The 18059-nt window shown below is 45.0% G+C and overlaps 1 protein-coding gene across 1 annotated transcript in view; it reads right to left on the minus strand.

Annotated features, from left to right (window-relative positions):
* Positions 1-18059, minus strand: part of CFTR (CF transmembrane conductance regulator) — a 575903-nt gene that overhangs the window by 23859 nt on the left and 533985 nt on the right. Inside the window, exon 25 of the mRNA XM_029615983.1 lies at positions 10259-10431. Within this exon, the coding sequence (XP_029471843.1) occupies positions 10259-10431 (173 nt within the window). The remainder of the gene's footprint in view (positions 1-10258; positions 10432-18059) is intronic.

Raw genomic sequence — 18059 nt, forward strand, 5'->3', positions numbered from 1 at the left:
CATAACCATATCAGATCGGTTTACATAGAACAAGGGGGTATAACTTTAACTGTTTATGGGAAAATGCCTTGATGAATCAAGGCTATAGTTTGCTAAATAAAGCTTGGCATATAATTCTTATGGTGTCCCAGTGAGTTTTTACTTATAAAATATTCTGCCTTATAGGGTAATCATTAGTGTTATTTTCCTTTCCTAATAAGAAACCCGGTCACACACCAAAGGAATAACAATACTGTATCTGAAGTTATTTCATTCTGCCATGATCAACCTGGAGCTGACACAAAGCTGAAAACGGATGGACTACAAAGTTTAAAATATTAAAGACATACGCTTATCATTCAGGGGATCCAAATCTGAGCTGGGAACCGTGTCCTGAAATGATTTTAGAATCACTCATAAGGGATAAGATATGGAATACTTCACATTGGGAGACCTTTCTTACTGGGATCCAGGTACCTCCTTATTTGGTCCACTAAATAGTGTGTTCTGTTGTAATTGAGATGAGAGGTGGAGAGTTATAGGTAAACTGAAAGCTGTCTCATTCCAGATAGTCTACCTGGAGCTGACCTGTAGTTGAAAAGGGTGGGATTATGACACACCGTGCAGTAATTTCTTGTAGTCACTGTTTGAGCAAAATCTGCTACGTCCTCTGACTGCAAATACTTTAAGAATGCGAAAAATATACAACCTTGCCCTGCCCAGTTTATAACACTAATGTTCCATTGTCTGGCTGTGCCTCATATAAGTCATTTTGTGCCTAAGCACGTACTGTACCAATGTTATTTTGCACTGTGCCAAGGCACTTTAGTGACTTCAGCCTTAAATGAGCTCCAGAGTGTTATATAAATTCCTATCCAATTTTTTGAAAATGGAGTAAAATACAATCACTGTTTTAATATTACTTCCATGTTTTTCTCGATGTTTCTGTAACAACTGTTTACACTTTAAAGGCTCTAAATGAAACTTTCTTAAAGAGTTGGAACAATGACAAGATAAACATACAGGCCTCAATTTCAAAGGTAGTGAGAGCCTCCTTTGTGTACCTATGCCAGATTTAATGATTATGCAACTACCTGAATCAGCATAATCTTTCTACTGTAATTCATGCAGTAATCACCAGCCAATTACAATTTTGTAACTTATTTCTGAATGGTATCTCAGTATGATTTGAAATGCCTCCAACTCGTGCCAAACGTCACAGCCAGAGTCTTGGTAGGGGCCAAAGCATTGGACTATACAAGGCCCATATTGCACGAACTTCACTGGCTCCCAGAGGAAACCAGGATAAAACTCAAGACCCTCTACTTCATCTTCAAATATATGAATACGCAGGCCCCAGAAAGCAGAGTTGCTTACCTGTAACAGATGTTATCCCAGGACAGCAGGATGTAGTTCTCACATATGGGTGACATCACTGGATGGAGCCCTATCTTGGAAAACTTTTTGTCAAAGTTTCTAGAAACTTTTGACTGGCACACTGAGCCTACTGAGCATGCCCAGCGGGGTGGCGAGTGGGTTTCGTGAGGACTACATCCTGCTGTACTGGGATAACATCTGTTATAGGTAAGCAACTCTGCTTTATCCCAGGACAAGCTGGATGGTAGTCCTCACATATGGGTGATTAGCAAGCTACAGGCTGACTCACACTTTAAGAGGTCAATGGCACCCAACAAGTGCAACAGGCACAACAACTGGGGTGTCATTGACTAAGATTAGGCAGCCTGAATCACAGCAGGTGGTTGTGGAAGGAGTTGGGCTTCATACTGGAAATAGGTTTTTCAAGACAGATTGTCCAAAGGCAGAGTCTTGTCTTCCTTCCTTATCCAAGCAGTAATGAGCTGCAAATGTATGCAGAGAACTCCAAGTCGCAGCTTTGCAGATGTCAGCAATAGGTACTGAATGGTAGTGTGCTATGGATGTTGACATAGCCCTTACTGAGTGCGCCTTTACTCGCCCCTAGAGAGGAAGGCCTGCTTTTCCATAGCAGAATTCGATACAGTCTGCTAGCCAGTTGGAGAGAGTTTGTTTGCCCACTGCAACTCCTGGCTTGTTTTTGTCAAAAGAAACGAAGAGTTGGGTGGATTTTCTATGGATTGCGGTACGGTCATGGTAAAATGCTAGTGCACATTTACAATCCAAGGTGTGTAAAACTCTTTCACCCTGGTGAGAGTGAGGCCTTGGGAAAAAAGTGGGCAAGACTATGGATTAATTAAGGTGAAAATCCGTTACCACCTTAGGCAGGAATTTTGGGTGAGTACGAAGGACCACTCGGTCATGCAGGAACCTTGTGTAGGGTGAGTATATGACAAGGGCTTCTAACTCACTGACCCTCCTAGCAGATGTAATGGCTACTAGGAAAAGGACTTTCCAGGTAAGAAATTTTACATCGCAGGAATGCAAAGGCTCAAACGGAGATCGCATGAGCCTTGCAAGCACTACATTTAGGTCCCACTCTGTAACCAGTGGTCGAACGGGGTGCTTAAGTTGAAGTAAACCCCTCATAAACTGACTCACTAGGGGTTGCGCTGTTATTGGGGCATCCCCTGTTCCTTTGTGGTATGCCACAATGGCACTCAGGTGTACACGTACAGAAGAAGTCTAGAGACCAGAGTCTGAGAGGTACCATAGATAGTCTAATAGAGATGGAGTGGAGCAGGAGAAAGGGTCAATACCGTTTTATGTGCACCACGTAGTAAATCTAGTCCACTTGGAACGGTAAGATTTACGTGTGGAAAGCTTTCGTGAAGCTACGAGAACCTGAGAGACTTGAGTCGAAAGACTGAGCGGTTGCAGGATCAAGCTTTTAACATCCAAGCTGTTAGGGCAAGGGTTGGTAGGTTGGGATGGCGTAACATGGTTCTGAGTTATGAGAGTGGGCACTGTGCCCAGGCAAATTGGTTCTCTGATCAAGAGATCGAGGAGTATGGGAAACCATACTTGTCGAGGCCAGTACGGGGCTTACGAAAATCATTGACCCTCTGTCCTGTTGTAGCTTTACTAGAACTTTGGTTATGAGCGGAAACGGAGGATACGCATATAGAAGGCCTTTGTTCCAGGGGCAAGCAAAGGCGTCCCTGTTGAACGACTATTGGCGGCTATGGAGGGAGCAGAACCTTTCCACTTTGTGGTTGAGTTTGGACGCAAAGAGGTCAATGGTTGGGTGACCCCAGCATTGAATGATTTTGCTTGCTACACAGGGATCCAGAGGCCATTCGTGGGGATGGAAATGTCGACTGAGACTGTCCGCTAGGACATTTTGTATACCTGCTAGATAAGTGGCCCTGAGATGTATAGAGTGTATCAGGGCCCAGGCCCAAATCTGCCCTGCTTCTTGACACAACAGATAGGAGCCTGTGTCTCCCTGTTTATGTACCACATTGCTACTGTGTTGTCCGTTTGTATCAGCACAGTCTTGTGTGAGAGGCAGTCTTTGAAGGCATAAAGGGCATATCTTATCGCTCGAATTCTAGAAAGTTGATTTGACACTTTTTTTCAAGCGGAGTCCACGTACCTTCTGTTTGAAGGTTGTTGACGTGAGCTCCCCATCCCAAGTTGGATGCATCCGTGGTCAAGATGACTTGAGGAGTCGGTGGCTGGAACGGTAGACCAGCCTGTAAGGCAGGCCTGTTCGCCCACCAGCGGAGCGAGAGATGTAACTGGTGGGTGACCCGTATTAGGGCCGACATTGGCTGAATAGCTTGGATCCACTGAGATTTCAAAGTCCATTGAGTCCTTCTCATGGCTAACTTCACCATAGGGGTCACATGGACTGTAGATCATAAGAATATAAGAACATAAGAAATTGCCATGCTGGATCAGACCAAGGGTCCATCAAGCCAATACCCTGTTTCCAACAGAGGCCAAACCAGGCCACAAGAGCCTGGCAATTACCCAAACACTGAGAAGATCCCATGCTACTGATGCAATTAATAGCAGTGGCTATTCCCTTAGGGGCGGATTTTAAAAGGCGCGCAAATAGCCTACTTTTGTTTGCGCTCCAGGCGCAAACAAAAGTTCGCTGGATTTTAGTAGATACGCGTGGAGCCGGGCGTTTCTGCTAAAAACCTGGATCGGCGCGCGCAAGGCTATGGATTTTGTATAGCCGGCGCGCGCCGAGCCGCGCAGCCTACCCCCGTTCCCTCCAAGGCCGCTCCGAAATCGGAGCGGCCTCGGAGGGAACTTTCCTTTGCCCTCCCCTCACCTTCCCCTCCCTTCCCCTACCTAACCCACCCACCCGGCCCTGTCTAAAACCCCCGCTTACCTTTGTCGGGGGATTTACGCCTCCCTCCGGGAGGCGTAAATCCCCGCGCGCGAGCGGGCCTCCTGCGCGCCGGGCCGCGACCTGGGGGCGGGTACGGAGGGCGCGGCCACGCCCCCGGACCGCCCCGGGCCGTAGCCACGCCCCCGAACCCGCCCCCGAAACGCTGCCGACACGGCCCCGAAACGCCGCGACGACCGGGCCCGCCCCCGACACGCCCCCCTCGGAGAACCCCGGGACTTACGCGAGTCCCGGGGCTCTGCGCGCGCCGGGAGGCCTATGTAAAATAGGCTTCCCGGCGCGCAGGGCCCTGCTCGCGTAAATCCGCCCGGTTTTGGGCGGATTTACGCGAGCAGGGCTCTGAAAATCCGCCCCTAAGTAAACTTGATTAATAGCCGTTAATAGACTTCTCCTCCAAGAACTTATCCAAACCTTTGCCATTTGGATGCCCAATCTTCCAGTCTTGCAAGGTCCTCCTGTAATGGATCACAGTCCGCTTGTGATTTAACTACTCTGAATAATTTTGTGTCATCCGCAAATTTGATAACCTCACTCATCGTATTCTTTTCCAGATCATTTATATATATATTGAAAAGCACCGGCCCAAGTACAGATCCCTGAGGCACTCCACTGTTTACCCTTTTCCACTGAGAAAATTGACCATTTAATCCTACTCTCTGTTTCCTGTCTTTTAACCAGTTTGTAATCCATGAAAGGACATCGCCTCCTATCCCATGACTTTTTAGTTTTCGTAGAAGCCTCTCATGAGGGACTTTGTCAAACGCCTTCTGAAAATCCAAATACACTACATCTACTGGTTCATCTTTATCTACATATTTATTAACCCCTTCAAAAAAATGAAGCAGATTTGTTAGGCAAGACTTCCCTTGGGTAAATCCATGTTGACTGTGTTCCATTAAACCATGTCTTTCTATATGCTCTACAATTTTGATCTTGAGAAGTTTCCACTATTTTTTCCGGCACTGAAGTCAGGCTCACTGGTCTATAGTTACCCGGATTGGCCCTGGAGCCTTTTTTAAATATTGGGGTTACATTGGCCACCCTCCAGTCTTCAGGTACAATGGATGATTTTAATGATAGGTTACAAATTTTAACTAATAGATCAGAAATTTCATTTTTTAGTTCCTTCAGTACCCTAGGATGCATACCATCTGGGCCAGGTGATTTGCTACTTTTTAGTTTGTCAATCTGGCCTACTACATCTTCCAGGTTCACAGTGATTTCGTTCAGTTCGTCTGACTTATCGCCCCTGCAAACCATCTCCGGAACTGGTATCTCCCCAACAACCTCGTTAGTAAACACGGAAGCAAAGAATTCATTTAGTCTTTCTGCAATGGCCTTATCTTTCCTAAGAGCCCCTTTAACCCCTTGGTCATCTAATAGTCCAACCAACTCCCTCACAGGTTTCTTGCTTTGGATATGCCATGTGGCCCAGTAATGTAAGAAATTGATGGGCAGAGGCGAATTTGCAGCTGGTCAGAGAGTTTGCCAGATTTACTAAATTGTCCGCACGGTCACTTGAAAGAAAAGCTTTTGCGACTGTGGTGTTGCGGTCTGCTCTGATGAAATTGAGGAGGTGAGATGGGTTCATATGTGATTTTTGATAGCTGATCAGGAATCCAAGGGAATGCAACAGTCTTATGGTGCTTTCCAAGGCAGTGAGAGTTCCCTGTCTGGATGAACTCTTGATTAGCCAATTGTCTAGGTAGGGAAAAACATGAATGCTGTTTTTTCTTAGATGTGCAGCAGCTACTGCCAGGCATTTTGTGAACACCCAAGGTGCTGAGGCTAGTCCGAATGGTAGGACTCTGTATTGGAAATGTTTTTGTCCCACTATGAATCTTAGATATTTTCAATGTTGTGGGGAAATGGGTATGTGAGCGTAGGCTTCTTGAAGATCCAGAGAACAGAGCTGATCTCCTTGGTGTAGTAAGGGAAGGATGGTTTCAAGGGAAACCATCTGGAATTTTTCTTTTTGAAGAAATTTGTTGAGATTGCAGAGATCTAATATGGGGCGGAGACCGCCTGCTTTCTTTGGAATTAGAAAATAGCAGGAGTAAAACTCTCTGCCTTGTTGAGACCGGGGAATGGGTTCAACAGCCCTGGTAATCAGCAGGGTGGAGAGTTCTAACCGAAGTTCAGATGTTATGACGTTGGCTGCCCACAGTAGAATGGGTGGGGAATCCCGGGGTATCGTTGTGAATTTGAGACGGTAACCCTGTTTCAGGATGGCTAACACCCATTGATCTGTGGTGATGAGGCTCCACTGGTGTATGAACTAATGGAGCCGACCTCCTACAGGCAAGACGGATCTGGGATTGTTAGAGAGGCTTCTGCTCTCTGGAAATTTTTCAAAACCTGGATGCTGGTCCTGTTTGCGGGGGTGGCTGAGTTTTTGTCTGTTTTGGCTGACATGGACATCCTCTTTGAGGTGGTCGGAAAGGATGTATGCTGGATGCGGGTGGATAGTACCTATGAGGTCGATAGAAGGGTTTTCTGGTATCCCTTCTTGCAGGCTTTCGCGCCAAGGATGGCTGGTCTGATGGCAACTTGGAAAGCTGGCGGAGTGTCTCATGGTGATCTTTCAATTGAGAGACAGTATCTTGAATCTTCTCTCCGAAGATATTGTAAATGGGAGATCTGCTAGTCTTTCCTGTACTTCTGATCTTAAATCCGAAGAGTTTAGCCAAGCCCAACTTTGTACACTGATTCCAGCAGCTGACATACGGGCAGATGTTTCAAAAGAGTCATATGTTGCTCGTACTTCGTGCTTGCCTGACTCCAGACCTTTTTGAATAAGGGTGTTGAGTGTTACCTGCTGTTGTTGAGGAAGATTATCAGCTATGTCTTGTACTTGTTTCCACAAATTTATTTGATATTGCGTCATATATAATTGATATGCCGCAATAAGGGGCACAAGCATGGACCCCTGGAAGACTTTTCTTCCTAACCCATCCAGAAATTTCTGCTCTTTTCCTGGAGGGGCAGATGAGTGAGGTTTTTGCTTCCTTGCTTTTTTCTGTGCTGATTCCACCACAACTGACTGGTGTGGCAGTTGTGGTTTCTGAAAACCTGGTGTGTGTTGGACCAGATATGCTGCATCCATTCTTCTGTTAACATGTGGCACGGAACAGGGTTGCTCCCATAGGCGGTGCTGGAGATCTAGGAGCACTTCATGGATTGGTATAGCCATGACTTCCTTGGGTACATCTACAAACTGGAGGAACTCCAGCATCGAGTCTGCTGAGCAGAGGTACCAGTACTGACGGCTCTGACGTCAGGATTGGTGTCTGTTTCGGTGGAGGCTGCAATTTTTTAAAAACCTCAATGACTACCTGTTGAATCATGGAACTCACTTCTTCCCTGGAGACTGGGACTGGGTCCACCATCACAGGAGAAGGTAAGACTGGCGCTAGTGGCTCTTCCACATTTGGATGTGGAGGTACAGTCTCCAACACCGATCTCAGTGGAGAGAGCCTCAGTGTCTCAGGTACAGAGGGGCATGACGGCTCTTGTACCCGGACCCACTTCGCCATCAGCTCGATGGCCATCGATGCCGATGCAGTAACCGATTCTCCTGATGGAACGGAGTCGGATCGATGACGATGGTGTCGCTTCTCTCGATGCTCTTTGCTAGACATCGACGACAATGCTATCGAAGATCCCGATGGAGATGGAGGGTCTCCGGACCTTTTCTTTCCTTGGTGTTTTTCAGTGGAAGAAGATATCTTCTTCAGTGACGACTGCGAAGATGTCGATGGAGAGATTTTCTTAAAAAGTTCCTCCATTTTGTCCAGTCGGGCACGCCTGCCTTTCGGAATCATCTGAGCGCAGGTGGAACATGTGCAGACATCGTGGCCTGATCCCAGGCAAAGTACACAGATGTCATGTGGGTATGTTATTGACATCGTTCGGGGGCAATTTGGGCATTTCTTAAATCCCGTGGCCATGGTAAAAAATAAGGCTGGGTAATGGTCGGTGGCCTGCGGATACTGAAGTGAGGTAACAGGGACCGACTAAAAAAATGACCAAAAACGGTACTCACTGAATGGGTTGTCAAAGAGGGACCCGTGTAGGGTATTTTTTGACAGAAATATTAATTTTTTCCCTGAGGAAAAGGTTGTGAGAAAAATCACAGAGCTCCTGAAACGCGAGGCTAACAGCAACGCGGAAAAAAAGAGACTGAAGGGAGACCCCTGGGGCTGCAGGGATCATGGCATGCTGGGCATACTCAGTAGGATCAGTATGCCAGTCAAAAGTTTCTAGAAACTTTGACAGAAAGTTTTCCGTGATAGGGCTCCATCCAGTGATGTCACCATATGTGAGGACTACCATCCTGTTTGTCCTGGGGTAATATCTCTTCCTTCTCCTTGCCTCCTATACTCCCACTAGAAGACTCCAATCCTCCCAAAAGGCCCTTCAATCCTCCCCCCATTCCCCCACACTAACCTCCAGAAAACATACCTGCACAAGACCGAGGTACCCATACCCATTCATCTTAAAACCTGCTACTTTGCCTTCCGGAAAAAAGCAAAGGCATGGCTGTTTAATTAGGAGTAGATTTTTAAAAAATACGCGTGCACGTCCATGTGCGCACATGTGATAAAACTGGGGGTGGCGCTCGCAAGGAGGGGTACATTTTAGTGACTTTTGCACGGAGATGCATCGCTGCTTTCCCCAGTTCCCTACCGCCTACCCTACCCTCTCTTACCCTTCCCCTCTCCTCCCCACCCCCCAATTTTAAATTTTTTTTTTACCTCATTCCACCAATTTACCTCAGCTCCCCAACGGCCTGCCCCCTGCCCCGCCCAAAACACACCCTCTGGCCCGCCCTTTCCAAGAGGCCCAGCACTTGAGTGCGTATTGGCCTCTTGGAAGATTCACCCGGCTCGCATAAGGCCCGGCCGCGCACGAAAAGGCCGGAATTTATGCATGCGGGCATTTAAATCTGCCCTTTAGGCCTTCTCCCAGGCAGTCTGTCAGTAGCAAATTAAGGCCTAGATTCATCATAAAAGCTATAAATATAGTGAAAATAGTGCCCATGATAAAAAAGGGAGCGTGGTTGGCTAATTTCCCTGCTCCCGCATCGCACAGGTAATTTCCACAAGCTGCGATAAATTTATCGCACCAGCGCTAATTTTCGCATCGCATGCTGATTAATCCATCACAGGTGCTTTACTAACTGAAAAGGTTTTTATCGCAAATGCCATTCAGGCAGGGGGGGAAGAAAGTGAGAGAGAGAGAGAGAGAGAGCGAGAGAAATAATAAATGACCCAGTAAGTTACTAATGCCTGGACACTCTACCAGTATGACTGATCATGATATGACAACTAATATAACTGCTAAGGTACTTGCTAGTCTTTTAAAAATTGATTGTAATCTGCTTTGAGACCATTCCTGGAAAAAAAAGCAGAATATCAAATATTTATAAATGATAAATTAAATAAATAGAGAAAAGCAAATGGCTGAGTTGTGTACCTATTTTGGTCACAGAAACCCGGAATATGACGGCAGATTAGGACCATAATATCTGGTCTGCCCAACTGCATGCTAGGTGCAATTACAGAGACCTCAGGTGATCATATGTTCACTTATTATTTTTTTTATTTGCTAAGAGTTCAATTTTATTATTGTATATACCTGAGATTAGAATTCAGTGACTTTGGAAAAATTGGTGAACAAATGGTAGAGAAAAGTATGCAGCTTGGCCAACTGCTCATTCATTTTTTACTCATTTCTAAATGTAGAGTCTATATTTTTTTTCCAAAGTCCATGTGCTCTAAATTCAGGCACATAAAATAATAAAATTTCTAAATCTAGAGTCTATTTTACATATCTGTATCTATCAATCTGTCTGTCTGTCTGTCTCTCTCTCTCTCTATATATATATATCTAAAATACATTCTAGATTTAGAAATGAGCAAAAAATGAATTAATGTAGTTTATTTGAATTTTATGGTAAATCAGGAGAAAACTTACATGGGATCCAAATGAGCGCTAGGTTCATCCATAAGGAGGATTTTTGCTTTGCTGAGGACTGATCTGGCCAAACATATCAGTTGTTTGTGGCCATTGCTCAAAACAGAACCACTGTCTGCAAGAACAAAATCAAGCTTTCCCGGAAATTGTTCTATTACAGACTTTAGACCAACCTGCAAAAGATCAAACAACAAATGAATTAATCAATTGATTAGAGATTAGAATGGCTCATCTTCCATCCTGAATTAATTTTCTGATTTAAGCATTCAATTTTGCATACATATCAGAAATGAAAACATTGCAATTTCTTATATAATACTGTAAAAAGCCTAAAACATAGGGAAGGCCATTTTTTAGAGGAATTGGCCAGGGTAACTAAGCAAATACCTGGATAAATTCCTGGGGCTGAAAACCAATCTCCCCTTAGCAGCTAGATTTTTGCCTTGCAGAAAATGGCAGAGTTGAGGGTGGGGAAGAGAGGAAAAGCACATTCCGAAATTTCATTTTGAAATCCCCATGCATATGTTGCACCTGTGATAAAGCAAGTGCTCCTTAAAATTTCCCCCCTGTAGTTTAAAACAACAAACGTGTTTTTTTAAATCCCAGAATAGTTTCCATCCTTACAAAATAGTAGTGTTAGCTTTATTGACATTGCAGCAGTTAGACTATATTGTACATATGGTATTCATACCCAAGAATCTATAAGATCATAAATAAAGCACAATTTGCAACAGCTGAAATTAATATTAGTCCTAAATTCCCATGTTGTGTTGAACAAAAATTATTATTAAAGTTCTCAGAAAGGGAAATCATTTCACTAGAACACCCAGTAGGAAAGTATAAACTTAAAGTACCCTCAGAGGTATCCTGCAGCCCCTTTAAAGTTCAGAACTATAGCTGTATAAAGATAAAATAAGTATGCCTTAATCAGTAGAACTTATTTCGACTAGCAGAATTTAAAGCCCTAAACTATATGTGCTTGCTGTAACTGGGTAGGGAGATAGCTGGGTGGTGGTACTTCTAATGTCAGACATCACACTGCATCCAATAGGGTCTATCAAAGAGAACCTAAGGTAATGATAAATCTTTATATATTTCTAAAATATACTGAGGAGTGAATTTTCTAACACATATACTTGTGTAAAATGCTGTATTACATGCGTATATAGGCCTTTTGAAAATTACCCTGGGGGTTATACACATAAAAGTAAGTGAGGAGTTCCTGGAGGCAGAGTTTGAGCAAAAAACCCATTTATACAAATACTTTCTAAAACTGAAAATATGTGCTTAAATGTACACTTGAACATTTATACCTGCTCCCATGCAGGCTTAAAGCTACATGTGTATGCTGCGTAAGGATTATCGTATACCTGCTAAGTTTCAAAGTGGACTGAAGTGCACTTTCAGAATTATGGCTGAAATCTCTGTGTATTTTGTACACATGGACTTCAATTCTAAACATTTTGTTATAAAAATGTTCTCAATATATACATATCCCGCACCTCAACCCATATGCATTTAGTATGGAAACTACTAGAAGACCATCACAAAAGAAACAACACTATTTTCAGATGCTCCTATTCTACTGCATCTCATACAAAACAAAATTTTTTGGCATACTCAGAAAATTGTGTCACCTTCAAGGTCCCTTTCAGTCATTAACAGAATTTATATTAAATCATTCTGTAGTCAAAGCAGCAACATATCCAGAGATGTAGGTATAAAAGGATATATTTCCATCTCAGAGCTCTAGTGACATTTTAAACTATTCAAGCATCTCTATGGTTTGATTTGTGTGATGTCAACCGAAGTTCGAATCTCAAAAAGCTTAGTTTAGTTTAATAAATTTAACCGCACTTCAAAAAAAATCAAAGCAGTTTACACAACTAAAAAATACACAGGGTCAGATTTTAAAACTTATGCGCGGGCACAGATTTGTGCTCGCAACCTGGCGCGCACAAATCTACGCCCGATTTTATAACGTGCGCGCAACCACGCGCACGTTATAAAATCTGGGGTCGGCACGCACAAGGTGCCGAGCCCTAGGACTTCCCCGTTTCCTCCAAGGCGAAAGTGTGCAGCTGGCCGCATCGCGTTGGTCAGTTTTTGCCCGCCACAGTTCAGGCCGTGCCACACTCTATCACCCCCATAGCACCAATAGAAAAGGTGGTGTTAAATCCAGCGCTACTGCTGGAGACAATGTCCAAATAATTATCGCCCGCAGCGGTACCGCCACCTCATTACCCTTAACCCTGCCCAAACTCCTCCCTAACTCCACCTCTTTCCATCATTTAAATTTTACCGTCGCAATAAGGCCACATCGCAATTTGATGAATGACCCTCTTAGAAAGAAGCATAGGGTACCACAAAGCCTATGTAGTCACAAACAGCGTTAGAATATCATTCAATGAATAACATCACATTATAGGACAAAGGTCCAGCTGGCGCCATTTTGGAAAATGGCTTCAGACAGATCCAGTAGCAGAAAGGTTGCTCCTGGGCTTCCACTAGTCCACTAAAGAGAATTTGGTGAGTCTGCAGGGGACTCAGGAGGGAGGGCTAGGGTGGGCAATGAGGGGGGCTGGCAACCAGGGGAGGGCCTAATTTTTAATAAAGGGGAAAGGTTGGGGGCAGGGCATATAAGAACAGTGATCGTGGGATTTTTTGCTAATGCTACCTTTCTGGGAAATGGCCACTCCAGGGGAGGTGGGATGGGAAGAGGTCAGTAAGAGGGTTTCTGGTCTAACTCAGGTTGTTTCTTCTCTTTTTCTTTTTTTTTTAGGTATCAGGAAATAGCTTGCACTATTTGCAAATAGTTTGCTCTATTTCTAAATAGTACACACTGGGGCGGATTTTCAGACTCCGCGAATAGGCCTACTTTTGTTTGCGCTCCAGGCGCAAACAAAAGTATGCTGGATTTTAGTAGATACGCGCGGAGCCGCGCATATCTGCTAAAAACCTGGATCGGCGCACGCAAGGCTATCGATTTTGTATAGCCGGCGTGCGCCGAGCCACGCAGCCTACCCCCGTTCCCTCCAAGGCCGCTCCGAAATCGGAGCGGCCTTGGAGGGAATCCTCTAACGCCCTCCCCTCACCTTCCCCTTCCTTCCTCTACCTAACCCACTCGCCCGGCCCTCTATACCCCCCCTTACCTTTCTCCGGGGATTTACGCCTCCCGGAGGGAGAAGTAAATCCCCGCGCGTGAGCGGGCCTCCTGCGCGCCGGGCCGCAACCTGGGGGCGGGTACGGAGGGCGCGGCCACGCCCCCGGACCGCCCCGGGCCGTAGCCACACCCCCGTACCCGCCCCCAAAACGCTGCCGACACGCCCCCGAAACGCCGCGACGACCGGGCCCGCCCCCGACACGCCCCCCTCGGAGAACCCCGGGACTTACGCGAGTCCCGGTGCTCTGCGCGCGCCGGTAGGCCTATGTAAAATAGGCTCACCGGCGCGCAGGGCCCTGCTCGCCTAAATCCGCCCGGTTTTGGGCGGATTTAGGCGAGCAGGGCTCTGAAAATCCGCCCCACTATTTGCAAACAGTACACAGTGTTTTCTGAAACCAAAAACAAAATATAAAGATAAGGAAACAACACTTTAAAAAACGCAAAAGTCGTCAAACAAAACTACATAAAACAAAATGAAAAATTATGCTCTGCATATGCCTAAGAATCAGTTCAGGACAACTAAACCTTTACATGATGAAGTACCACATATTACATTGAAGAACACCTCTCCACCAGCTGATCAGTCAAGGTTCAGTTGCAATTAAGTAAGTCAAACTTAAATTTATTAAGAAACGAACACAAAGCACTAAGTTGTTTGGCGCTTGATAGACAATAGGTGATAAAAGGTATCAAAAAGGTGGCTGTATTGTATTGTCATGTGAAAAGTATATATTAGGGATGTGCACATAAACATTTGTAATTTTGGTTTGTTAATTTGTTTTGTTCATTTCAAAAGAAAAAAAATGTTTTGGTAACTCATGTCATTTGTATCCCATTAAAATCAGGGGGAAGCAATGCAACCTATTTTGGGCTTCAAAATTGTGGTTTTCTATTCATGTTTAATGAAACGTGCAAGCATACATCAGCAGGAGAGGAAAGAGCACTCCAAGACACCAAGACAGTGGCAAAGTGGCACCAAGAGTGGAATGAATAGCACAAGGCAAAATGACAGGGCAAAGTACCCTAAAAAAGGCATCAATACCCCAAGCCACCGTGAGAGATGCAAAGCAGCACCAAGAGTGGCAGGAACATCCCAAAACTCCAAAAAAGGGGAAAAAAGACACAAAAAAGAGGCATGAAGAACCCAATGCAGAAAAAAAGATGCAAAGCAGCACCAACAGTGGCATGAACAGCTCAAAGCTTAATGAAAGGGGGAACAAAGCAGCAATTATTACAGGAAATATGCCAAGGCACCGATAGAAGGGCAAAGTAGCACAAACAGTGGCACGAACAGTTCAAAGCTGTAATGTTTGTCCAAGGTGAGGTGCCATGGCTGGTCTCACTTAACCCAGGAACACCATCAATGTCTTTGCAGCAGGACATGCCATGCATGCTCTTCTGTCTTAAAGGCTCTGCAGCGGGAACCCACCTGTGGCACCTGGAGAGGATATCATCGGCAGCTGGTATACAAGCCTCAACTGCAGTCCTAGCAGGCACCTCAACAACAGGTCTTCCTACCTTGCAGTATGTATTGCTCGTTCCTGCCTTGCTTTGTCCCAGCTTGCCTTGCCTCATGCCTGCCTTATCCTGCCTTCTCTTCGCCCTGCCCATTTCTCTCTTCGGACTGCTCACCAGTACCTAGACCATAGCCTGGAACCCAACGTTGCCTGATCGCTGCCTGCCCCGACCATTGCTTGGGCTTCCTTACTCCTTGTCTGCTGCCTGCCCTGACCACTACCTGTCTACTGACTGTACCTGTCTGCTATCTACAGGATCCTCATGTAAGTCCTGCTGGCCTCAGAACCCAAAGGCTCAACCTACAGGGGAAGAGGGTGTCCCTGAGAGTTTGCCTTCTGTCAGAGAGGACCCAGCTGGATCACCAGCTGGGTCGCATCAATCTCACCACAGTACAAGGGTTCATTCACCATGATAAAAGCACCAAGAGTTGGGCTTTGTAGCAAGAACAATTGAAGGCACTGTGAGTGTGGCAAAGCATCCTGAACTTTGAGTAGAAGCCAGAGGAAACTCTGGAGGAGTTCTGTAGCAGACCTGACAGATTTCCTTCGGCATCAATACTGTGGTGAAGAGAGTTCTGGGATTGGGCTGGGGTCAGACAGTGGGTGCTGAGAGCATGGAGAGGGCTTTTTTACCCGTCTTTTTGATCATGCAATTCCAATTGCCTTGGCCTCTGCAAATCTTGGGATTTGGCATGATCAGCTTGAAAGAATTTTGCTCAGGTTTTTTTCTCCTGCTTTGTACTCATACAGGAATTCAATAGCATACTTTCAACTTAATGGTTCAGCTTTTTTTTAAAATTAGGTGACCAAAAACTATAATTAATTAATTATCTATTAACTAAACATAAGAATATAAGATTACATATGCCTTCCCATGGTAGGTCAAGCCAAGGTCAATTGAGGCTAGCATCCTGTAAGGGAGATACCCAATGTTCTACCACTGTAACAAAATATTAATTCTATTTTCCATGAATACTCACCTCAGAGAAGGACAGACTTTAAAACATTGATGCTCACATGTATGTTTCAGCAGAGAGAAACAAGGTAAGAAATTTGACCAGCACAACAACACTACCCAGCTTATCAGATTAGCTTGTTGACTAAAAGCACTTTTCTAAAAGTAAGCGATCCTAGGACAGCAGGGCAGAAACTCAAAAACGTAATCCCCCAGACCAGAAAACACAGCTATCCAAGGACAGTTCATCGTTCAGGAGCAGTGACACCCCCTCCCCCCGCCGGTGGAAGAGGGGGGAGCATCTAAAAGGAAGAAAACCGCTGATAGGGCAAGACAGTGCTGGTGAAGACATGACCGGACACAGTCCAGAGTCACCACATGGCAGGTGCAGTGACCCCCTATGGAAAGGGAGGAGGTCAGCAATCTGAAATGCAGATATGACACCATCCGCCCACTGCACGATTATGCATGTACTTTTTGCTTATTCCTTGGCTGACTGTTATAAGAAAGGGCAAACAAGAAAAAAAGGGAAACCCGATGATGCGGAGGCAACAACTCTGCCCCTCCCTGTGTTGAGGAGTGTCTGGGGACACCAGAGACAGAAATGCCCTGCCTAATATCTGGCCACTGGCCATAAAGTCAGAGACGGCCCCAGAGTTGAGAGACGACTCCTCAACCCAGCTAGTACCAGCAACAAGGAAGCAAGCCTTTCCCTCGAGATGATCCCCGATATCTCCAGCCAGAGACAGCTCTAGAGGTAAACAAAAGGGAATCTCCCAAAGTTGGGTGGGGCTAGCCTGTTAGTTACCTTTATTAATACTAAACACAGGATAAGGTTTATAGCACATTTCAATCCACTAATGATGTAGATCTTTATTTAGTATAAATTGATGCTAAGTAGGAAGGAGTTTAGAGACATACTGTTTATTTCTTATAAATGCTAATCCTGAAAAGTCTGACAACTAAAAGTCTAATTCTGTGGATAAAACGTAGTCTTTTCTGAATTATTCAGATTGTGTAGGTTTAGGAGGTAGGAGAGAGAACTATCTGTAGCACTACCAGCCCCGATAGGTGTGGGAGAAGGAGAAATGAGGTGCACAGTAGCAGACACAATCCTGTCTCAAACTGTGGCCAGTTTGGGTCATAAGTGCATATCTTCTGGCAAATACCATAAAGCAGATCTATTTGTGCCAGGGTGAAGAGATGCTGAGGATGAGCTTGTGTGGAGAATGCTAAGGTCGGGCTGAAGGGAGCAGAGAGTGCTCGGGTTGGACTGGAGCAGGGGAGTGCTTGCAGAATGGCAATAAAATCTGCATGGTGATAAACATATGTAACATACACCTCCTCTTCACATCCAATGTTGATGTCATGCATGAAATGAGAAAAACTGTAGAAATCATTCAAGAGGCTTTTCAAGTTTTACATTTCTGGCTAATCCTTTTTTTTTGTGAAAGTATGACAGATGCTTTGAAAAGGTGTAAGCAGATCCACCACATTTATCAAGGTACCATTTAAAGCTGTTAAAGCAAACTCTATGCAAGTCAGCTCTACATGATTTGTTGACGTACCATCTACTAACTCCTGAAAGGCTAAAACTGCTTCTTCAACCCAAAGAAAGGGATCACTGGCAGTTGGTTCAATTACGTTATAAAGGTTGGGGGGGGTTATTCTTACAATACACCAATGCTCTGGACTGGACTCATATACACACGGAATCAGTGACTTTTGTTAGAAAAATAGCACACAGTAGCATTAACTCCCCTGGGAACTGAAAGAGGTGTAAGATAAGGTAGGAAGCACAGTATTCAAAACCCTAACGTATAGAATGATAAATAAAGCAGCAAACAGAATGGGATCAAAATCCCCTAGAGATAAAGTGAGGGATACAGCAAACAGCACACTGGCATCAAAACCCTAACGAAATAGCGTGAAGGGTATAGCAGCAAGCAGAGTGTCGTCAAAACCCCAAATCATACACTCAGCTGTATGTCAGTCAACAGTGGCATCAACACCTCAAGGCATAGTGAAGGGCACTTAGGGCACCATCAAAGAGCCCATGGTACTGTAAGAGGAGGAAAGAAGCATCAAGAGTGGCAGGAACACTACAAGGCTCCAAAAGAAGTGCAAACAGTACCAACCGTGTCATGAACAGTTCAAAGTGCTACG

The sequence above is a fragment of the Rhinatrema bivittatum genome, chromosome 9, assembly GCF_901001135.1.
Source record: "Rhinatrema bivittatum chromosome 9, aRhiBiv1.1, whole genome shotgun sequence".
NCBI lineage: Eukaryota > Metazoa > Chordata > Amphibia > Gymnophiona > Rhinatrematidae > Rhinatrema > Rhinatrema bivittatum.